At 39.0% G+C, this 9,205-nt stretch overlaps 2 protein-coding genes across 4 annotated transcripts in view; one reads left to right on the top strand and one right to left on the bottom strand.

Annotated features, from left to right (window-relative positions):
* TPR (translocated promoter region, nuclear basket protein) overlaps positions 1-8,689 on the bottom strand; it is a 39,464-nt gene extending 30,775 nt beyond the window's left edge. For both annotated transcript variants that reach the window (XM_026853864.1, XM_026853863.1), the window contains exons 1-10: positions 8,495-8,689; positions 6,755-6,859; positions 6,236-6,309; positions 4,774-4,870; positions 4,306-4,409; positions 3,472-3,636; positions 2,620-2,712; positions 2,423-2,503; positions 853-940; positions 191-331 (exon numbers count right to left, since the gene is read on the bottom strand). In XM_026853864.1, the coding sequence (XP_026709665.1) occupies positions 191-331; positions 853-940; positions 2,423-2,503; positions 2,620-2,712; positions 3,472-3,636; positions 4,306-4,409; positions 4,774-4,870; positions 6,236-6,309; positions 6,755-6,859; positions 8,495-8,645 (1,099 nt within the window). In that variant the 5' untranslated portion in view covers positions 8,646-8,689. The remainder of the gene's footprint in view (positions 1-190; positions 332-852; positions 941-2,422; positions 2,504-2,619; positions 2,713-3,471; positions 3,637-4,305; positions 4,410-4,773; positions 4,871-6,235; positions 6,310-6,754; positions 6,860-8,494) is intronic.
* A 148-nt stretch (positions 8,690-8,837) lies between these two features.
* ODR4 (odr-4 GPCR localization factor homolog) overlaps positions 8,838-9,205 on the top strand; it is a 22,789-nt gene continuing 22,421 nt past the window's right edge. Inside the window, exon 1 of one of the 2 annotated variants that reach the window (XM_026853769.1) lies at positions 8,838-8,859. The gene's annotated coding sequence lies outside the window, so the exon portion shown is untranslated. Of the gene's footprint in view, positions 8,860-9,092; positions 9,177-9,205 lie in introns of those variants that run through there. The other variant, XM_026853768.1, reaches the window with a different exon arrangement.

Here is a 9,205-nt window from a genome sequence, read left to right on the forward strand (position 1 = left end):
GGGGGGGGGGGGGGGAGAAGTACGGTTTTCAAAAATATACACACATGAAAAAGCTTCTAAAATTCATGACAGGAAATTAGCAAAGATTAATTACTATTAATGTGCTTACTTCCTATAGAAATTCAGCATGTTACTTTCATGCAAGATGACAGAAAGCTTTATGTATTTTAGTTCCCAATGTTATCCCTACCTTTACGCTTTGTGGCAGACAATAAATCATTAGCGTTCTCCAGCTCCTTTTCCAGCTTACTGATCTTTTCTCTCAGTTCTTTCTCCATTACAGCTTTTGACTCTTCCACCTCAGCCAAATGGTCCTGGGTTGCTTTATTAGCTAAAATTAAATCAGACAAGCAGTTTGCAGTGTGGTGGTTGGTTTTATTTTTTTCTTCTAAAAAGATCAAAATTTGTCTATGTACCTTAAATTTTACTTTATATGATCTGCAGAAGCTCCTGCTGATAGAAAACTCAGTAGCATGACAGAAACATGAACTGCTGCCTATCCCCTTTACTTAGAAGAGGGCTAAAATGTGAACTGTCCTTTTATCAGTGAAAAGGAATCTAAACTGCTAAACTAAAACAAAGATGTATCTTGCAAAATTAGCTCCTCTCATGAAAATCTAAAGTGAAACTCCAAGTATATTTAAAAATATTTCCCTCTCCCTCATCCACCCCAAGTAAATTCAGTTAGCCAGGTAACATCTTTTGTTACAAAGTGATTGATGTTCCCACCATCCCAAAAGCCTAATGAAGCTCCTTTCATCAATGCTCAACACCTATTTTTCAACGCATCAAAGTAGGTACAAAGGAGTGCAACTGTCTTGTTCCTTTTCCCTTTTCTCACTCACAGCTTACCTTCACCTGCTTCCTTCAGCAGCTTGTGCAGCTCTTCTACTGCTCCCGTCAGTTCATTGCTCTTTGCCTCCGAGTCATCAGCAGCACTCTAGATAAAAGCATTTTATTTAACTTTTTAGTACACAGCAACAGAAACTATATTTTTATGAGAAAGTTCAAACTGACATGCAGGGTTTGGGTTTTTTTTTTTTTAGTAAAATGCTAAAAGATTCACCTAAACTGGACAATTTTCTTTCCACTTGGATAAAGTCCCCCTTCAATGCAAACTCCCCATCTGAGTATAAAGTATCAGACACTGATTTGATATGACAAATGCAAATAAAATGTATGCGCTTTAGCTGCTTTATAGTTGTTGCTGGCTTTGTTCCTTCACTTCACTAAAGAAAATTTGGAGAAATTTTGAGTGCTCAATTTTGATCGTTCTGAAAATTTTGGTATTTTTAGGGCATCTTATACAAACAGTTTATGTTCCTTTGCTTCCAGTCAGAGATGTCACAAGTGCAAGACTGTACAATACTTTAGCAATTCTGCAAGTTCATTAGAGATAACTGAAATTAAGTGGATTCAACTTTTGCTAATCAGTGAAGACTCAGAACAGCCTCCCATGGGAGGGCACTCTATCTCGATGCTTTGAATATCAGGTCAGACAAATATGTCAGCAGTTATAAGTACGTACCAAACCCTATGTTAAGCAGAAAACCTTTAAGCCCCTTCAAATCAATGATTCTGTAATAAAAGCATGAATGAATAGGCGTAGAAAAACCCCAATAAAACCAAAACAAAACCGAATTAAAAGGCAAATGGTAATGCATTATGCTCCAGAGAAGTTAGCTAATGACTTGCTGTTCAGTTGAACAGACATCAGTTAACAGCTAATCAAAGTATTAATGTAGTACTCTGAATTAAGCAGGGTAGAATGTTTATGTGGGTATCTACTCAAAAAAACACAGGAAACAGAATTCATTAACCTGTGAATCTCATATGCATAAACTACAGACCAATCAATTGTCCTCTATAGCTGACTCTCCCTTTGTCAATATGTTATAGGGTATTTTTCACTCCTTGAGCCACAAAACAAAAATTACTTCTTTAGATGGTGCTTATTTGACACAATACATGACATTCAGCCGCGTCTTAATGAGATCACTAACACTTGCAGTGTTATTTGAAATGAACTGCTACCAACCACACTCAGGAAAATCTTACGCAATCATAATTTACAAACCCTTACCTCCTAATACAACATCGTAAGACACAGACACACTCATACATCATGAAGCCTCAAAACAGAGAACATAAAATTACTATTTTAACCTAATTTTTGCTTAACCTATAAAATGATCCAAGCAATGTAAGATTTCAAATGCTGCTTAAGATAGCAGCAAAGAAAACAAATATTTTGGATGTTTCACAATGCTTTGCAATGAAAGTTAGTCTTCCCCACAACCACAATTTGTTAGGGAAAAAAAAGAAAAAAACAAAAAAACAGAAGTGGCCTGCATTATATTTAATGCTACGATTCAGACCAAATAACATTAATACACACTTACAATAGAACCAGTAAACTCACCTTATACAAATTGGATAATTTTATGTGGGCATTCAGTTCATTGTGGAATCTTTCCTCCATACTAGCTTGCTGTTCTTTTCCCTAATAAATTAAAGGAGAGGGAGGGTTAGGGAGCATTCCACTATTTCACACATTTTGTTTTTTAATTTGTTGAAGCAACTGTAATGCTGTTTCACGTGTACTTCAAGTTGTCTTACCTCCTTCAGTTTATTTAAAAGGTCTTCCACATGCTTCTGAAGATTTTCATTTGACTGTTTTAAGCCATTTACCTGTTCCTCCATTCTGGAAACCTGTTCAAAGAATAAATGAGATAATCATGTATAAATTTGTCTTTCCAGTACAGTTTATTTTGGAAAATACCCACCACATTGCTTTTTTACTTTTTAAAAAAACCCGAAAGTTGTAGAAAGAGCATAAATGGTCACATTCTCTAACAGTCTTTGCTCTCATGCATTCAGCTAAATGAAAAGCTAGAATCCCCAAACTGCTTCTATTATGCATAACCAAATAAACCCACAAGCCTCAGAGGAGTGAAGTGCCACAGAAAGCCTATCCAACTGTTATTAAAGAAACTGCTCAGATGCTCAAATAGAAACTCACTTAAGCTGCGTATTTTCAACATAGGGCCATCGAGTCTGCCATGTATTTTGTTGCAGAAAAACAAAAATATCAACATTCTTTGCAGAGTGGTGTGATGAGTCAGATCCTTCTGCCCCTTCTCCTCACCAAGAACTGTATTCCCATACATTTTAATATAATTATACTATTATATACCTTTGTTATCAGGAACTCCAAAATTTCTAACTTACAATCTTTGACTTTTCTATTCTAGGTAATGCTAACTACATGTATTCCTTAAAAATCACAAGTTAAAAGAAAAAATATCTCCTTATTAATTGCAAAACACACTTCTCTTTTTTTAACTCAAATACGGTAATTAAAACACTTGGTTTTAAAAAATACAGTCAAAAAACTTGGTATTAAAAAATACAGTTAATCAAAAGCTACAGTTTATACAAAATGGCAAAAGCGTTCAGCAATTACGCTACCTCCTCCTTCTTGTTCTCCAGATTACACTTAAGCTCCAAGATTTCATTGCCTTTCTCCCTGGCAGTACGTAGAAGTTCATCTGTTTTGGCTTTCAACTCAGCGTTCAGCCACGTGTTTTGATTCTGTAGTAGTTCTTTTTCTTGTTCCAATCTTTTCTCACGATACTAAAAAGAAAAATTGTGTAGTCTAATCATACTGGTTCCCCAGAAAATAAAGAAGCTAATCAGAGTACTATGATCAGAGTAGAAATAGCAAAAATGTACTGCAATTTGGTAAATAGCACCAAATGACAGGCAGTGTTCCTTATTACATTGGTAATACTAACTTACCAGTCTCAAACTACAAGAACTTCCTGAAACTTGAGCTAGTTTACTCAAAGTTTATGATAGCTGGGTACATTAACTAGATTAATATCTAAAGAAAATAAATTAATGTATCAAAGTTTTCCTCCTCTTTTCTCCTTTCTTCCTCTCTTTCAGCTCTTTATAGAGTTTATTCTGCCCATAGAGAAACAGTGCAGGTTCACAAATACATATTTTTCTCTGTTCTACCCACCCTCAAGGACTGGAGTCCTTCCTAGTGGGTAGGAGCAGCCACCACTGCCACCATTGAGGCTTGGACATGCTTGCCCAACTTGATGACCTTGCCTTCTATAAATGTGTCTCACTTCCAGTCACAGCCATCAGTTTTTATTACCAAGTAATTTGTTATAAATAACAGGAGTACACTTGACCTATGCTCCAAGTCAATAATGCCAAAATTATGATTACATCACATATAAACAACTACTTATTAGAACATTAGCACGTAATATGCATATAAGTACTACTCACCTTCATGGAAACATCTGATGTTTGAAGTTCATCCAGCTTTAATTGAAGTTTCACCTTTTCTGTGTTTGCTTCTGTAAGCTTTTCATTTAAACGTTTAACATCCTCTGGAGGAGGGAAATCAGTTTTAAAAAGCCTAATTGTATAACAGCTTTAATTACTCAGCTTAATTAAATTGTAAAGAATGAGAACAAGCAAGATAACAGTATACAGTTACATACATTGTAAGTAAGATACTGTATAGTGTAGGTTTTTTAATCTATAAAACGAAGCATCAAACTGCTGTGTTTTTCTGTAATTAGCATGTAATTTCATGCTTTGTTTTCTTTTCTCTGAATACTGCTTCCTGTTAATCCATTATCTGGTGCTGCCTATACAGACTGGATACTCAGTACCAGCTCAATTGTTCAAGCATGTCTTTTTTTTAACAAAATCATGTGAAGTACTTTGTTAGTATGTTCTTGGCTGTACCGTTTAAATGTTCAACTTCCTGAGATTGTCTTTCACTTGTTCGAACCAAATCTCTCTTTTCAGCTTCCAGTTCTTCTTTTTCTCTACTTAAATGGCTCTGAAAAAAATTGCAAAACAACAATAAAGAAACATGATCAGCTTTCTGTAACAGTTTATAGTCACTATTTACACTTATCATCACAGAGAAGCATGCTAAACCACAAGTTGCCCTAGCCAACTGAACACTGGAATTGAGAGGCTTTTATGGTGGGCAACTGAGTCAGTCTAAATTACACAGTATGAAAGCATGGCTGCTTCCATTTCTTATATCATGGTGGCATATATAATTCAAACAAATGCAGTTAATGTGCCTCTTCTAGTGGCTAATAGCAAACACATTTCAATTAATGTTTTTTTTTCCCCCCATGAACCACTCGATACTAATGTCCAGCTGGTCATTTGTGCTTAAGTGCAAAATGCCACTATCACATAAGATTAGACACCAAAGGTGAGAGAAGTATCACACAGCTTTCAAGACTAGAATACTGAACAGGTAGTGTTCATGCCTTTGCTTTTCAATTGGCAGAGAGGTCCAAACTGCCACAGGACTCCCTCTGGTTCCAGCTGTATTCATATGAAGATTAGCATGAAAATTGTTGGAGCAGATGAAACAAACTGAAGCCTTAACAGAAATCCAAAACAAGCAACAGGAAGTATTTAAAACTGCATCTTATTTTAATATTCTTTGAAAGACAGCTTTGATAGTTAAGACTTCACTGAAACAATTTGGTTAAATAAAAGTTAATATTTCGTTAAATAGTTTACAAGGAATGAACACATGCAACAAATCACTATAAAAATCAAATAAAAGTCAATAGTCTTGGATCATTTATAGGCTATAGTACTGCCTCTGCCTTCTAAGGTGTCAATACAAACCACGTTAGCCAGTGTCAGGTAAGCCCCTCTGGGGAAACATTCAGATCCATCTCTTCATTGTGGACAAATCAATCTAATAATAATGTTCTCATTTCCTGTTGCAAAATCAGTGTTCTGCTGAATAGATCTGTCAGCTGAAGTGACTCATTCTGCAACCCCATGACTTTTGAGTGTCACACAAGGAAAACTGTGCCAGAGTATGGGAAAATGTAAGGGAAAAAACACAACCCTTCACACCTTTGTTCGATTTTTGAGGTTTGGCTTAAAGTCACTTCACAACAGGTTTCAGTTAGAACAAAACTATCTATGAAGATGAAATAAAAGCATCTGCTCTGACATACGTTTATCTGTAATTCAGTTCGTTAAAACACCAGCATTTACTCAAAAAACCTATATTTTCCTGTACACACGGCCATATAAGTACGTACATCAATACATTATTTGTACCGCAATTGATACAGTCCAGTTTAGAAACAAATTGCATTCCTTGCTGCAAGGAGACAGATAAACCAAAGTCTTTCAACTTATCATCCAGCTTTTCCAGTACCTGAATAGCTGCATTACGATCATGAGCAGCTTCAAGTTCTTTATTTTTCTCATTCAGTGACTTCAACTGTTCATCTGTTGGATAAGAAGAAACAGTAGTTAAGGATCTCCACTGTAACAATAACAGAATTCACTCTCCAAATGCAATGAAGCCAAAATTCCCCTTAACAACATTAAAAAAAATAGAGAAAAAAGAATTCAAGATTTTACCATAGTACTAGGTAGTACTGTGACAAACTAATGCAATCCTTAGAGAAGAGGCCTTTATTGTCAAGATCAATACATAATCCACTGTACTACTATTACTACAAAAATCAGAGAGGATTTTTTTTTCTCCATAACAAAAATTCCATTAAAAAGAAGCCAACTTAAACAGAAAAGCCAAACAGGTCTCTTGCAGAAATAATATAGTTGATGGATGGATTTGCAACTCCTATATAAAACTTGAAACATTGCAGCATAACATTGGACTAAGGAATTAATATCCTGTCCAATCTTAAGAATGTGCAGTTATACTCACGAAGTTTTTTAAGCTCCTCACGGAGAGTCTGACATTCTTGTGTTTCATTAACAAGTCTCTCCTGACTTTGAGCCAGACGCTTTTCTACTTCAAAGTACTGTTGTTCTGCAAAATAACAATGTCATCTCAATTTCACTTAATAAACATTTATTTCTCTCTCTCACCTTTTCCAAGGATCCTTATTAATGGACATGTTTAATAAAGAACAGTATTTCTAAAGAAAGTAGCTAAAAATAGTAAGACTGCAGTAGAATTTGAAAAAAGGTATTTTTGAAGGCAAAAAAAAATCATTTCTGGATTGAATTAACATTGTTTAAAATACTTTGTTAGCATGGAAAGTGATATGCTTCCAGAAATGATCCATAAATAGCCTAATTGATTTTAATAGTATTTACATTTCTGATGTAGCTAGAGTACATTGTATCAGCACAATTATGCAGTAGAGTCTCAACAACTTAAAACTTCTTTTACCTGTACTCTATTTCTATGCAAAAACAATAAAATCCCCACAATCCTAGGTATCAAGGGATCTGATTATTTTTAATGAACACTTCTTATAATGAACTCTTAATGCTGTACATACCATTGCACTGAAAAAAAAAATCAGATCTAAATTTTGGTTATCTGAAACAGCAACTGTGACAGAGAGCTTAACTGTAAAATACTTAACAAAAGCTGAACTAACCTCACTCTCTGGCACAGTGAGCTTCTAAGGAAATACCAAAGGACTTTTATTTATCTTATGCTTCCTATCATACTCTACAACTTCAAATAATGCTGCTCCTCCAACCACATATGCCAAGAAATGACCTGCTAAAATCTGTGGGTTACCTTAGTTTACACTATATTAATTTACTTTAGCAAGATTTTTATCATGAAAGAGACAGGTGGAAGTTTATACCAGAAGTACATCACCCACCTGATAAATTTATTCATATTCACAACCCTGCCCAGTGCTTACACTCATTTACACTCTTGTCTCATTTCTAACCCCATTCTCTACTGGTATTATCTTTCTGCGATCAAGTAAGCTCCAAATCAATTAACAGTATCAAGAACATTTAACAGAAAGATAATGGTCTTCAACATGGAATTTAACAGAAAAAGTATAAACCTAAGGTTATTTGAGAGTTGGGTACACAAATCATTATTGCTTTTCCACAAGGATCAAAGCAGACTGAAGTTTGTTAAAAATCTGATGAAAAGCTGTTCTTTAAGCCGATTTTGAAAGCAGGTTTAGCCTCAAGTAGTCGTTTGTAAAAGAAAAAGATAAAACCAGACTCCTGTTGCCAAGCGAAACGAGAGAAAAGACCCTATCAGGCCTCAGCTAAAGGGACCCTTCCCAGCCAACAGACACGCCCTCGTCTCACGACCCTCACGGCCAGGCAGAGAAGGCACGTCCCCACCGCACAGGCCGCCCCCTGAAACCATTTCACAAGCAACAACGACCTATCAGGTCCAGCCCTGCCTCCCCCACTCCTCTCATCAGAGGGGACCACGACACTGCTACTCACTAAAAGCGCATCGGTGAAGGGAGGAGCAACTAGCCCGACCCCAGCCCACCCGTCCTCAGCCGAGCTGTCAGCTCGCTGCCTCGGCCCGAGCACCAGGACGAGCAGATACCGCTCAGTCCTTGGGCAGCTCAGCTCCTTCCTCGGTCACCACCCCGGGGCCTGCCCCGTTCCCGCTGCCCCCTCACCTCCATTCCCGTCCTCGCAGCTCCCCCCTCCCCACACTCACCGCTGTCCACCTTGAAGCGCTCATGCCTGGCTCGGAGCCCGTCGATCTCGCTCTGCTGATCAGCCAGGAAGCGCTCCAGCTTCCCCTGTACCGGCTTGGGCAACTTGGAGAGCTCAGCCCGCTCCAGCACCTGCTGCAACACAGCCGCCATCTTGGCAGCAGCAGCCGCTGCGCTTTCCGGCCTAAACGCCTACGGCCGCAACGCACCCGACGGCGCAGGCGCGGGAATGGCGCCGGTAGGCCGTGCCCCAACGGCATCATGGGAATCATGGTTTTCCAGGCGGAGGGCAGCGCGCCCGTGGGGATTTCCGCTTCCGGTGCGGCGGCTTTTTCCGCCATGTTGGGTGAGGCTAGATTGCTGTTTGGTGGGTGAAACCTCCTAAAATCGAGATAGGAGGCCCGAGGGCTCCGTCTTGAAGCCTGGCATGAGGCCGCTGGGCCTCCTAAAGTGTCCTGTGGGCCCGGAGGGTGAGGGGAAGGTGTCACACCTTCTGCCGCTCAAAGCATGGCGGCGCCGGCGCTGCGCCTTCGGTCCGCGACCCCTTTTCCCGCGCTCGGGTCTGGGTTAGTGCGCGTCGTCTCGCTGCGCCGGGCGCGGGAGGCGCCAGACGGTGACGCGGCTATTGGCCGTTGTAGGGCTCGGCCGAGGCGGCGGCGCTGAGGTGGCGGTGGCCGCGCCCGTCAGACCAGTACGGGGAGCGCTGGGGGCGG

Source organism: Athene cunicularia (genome assembly GCF_003259725.1).
Source record: "Athene cunicularia isolate RWA chromosome 8 unlocalized genomic scaffold, athCun1 chr8_part1, whole genome shotgun sequence".
In the NCBI taxonomy this organism is placed as follows: Eukaryota; Metazoa; Chordata; class Aves; order Strigiformes; family Strigidae; genus Athene; species Athene cunicularia.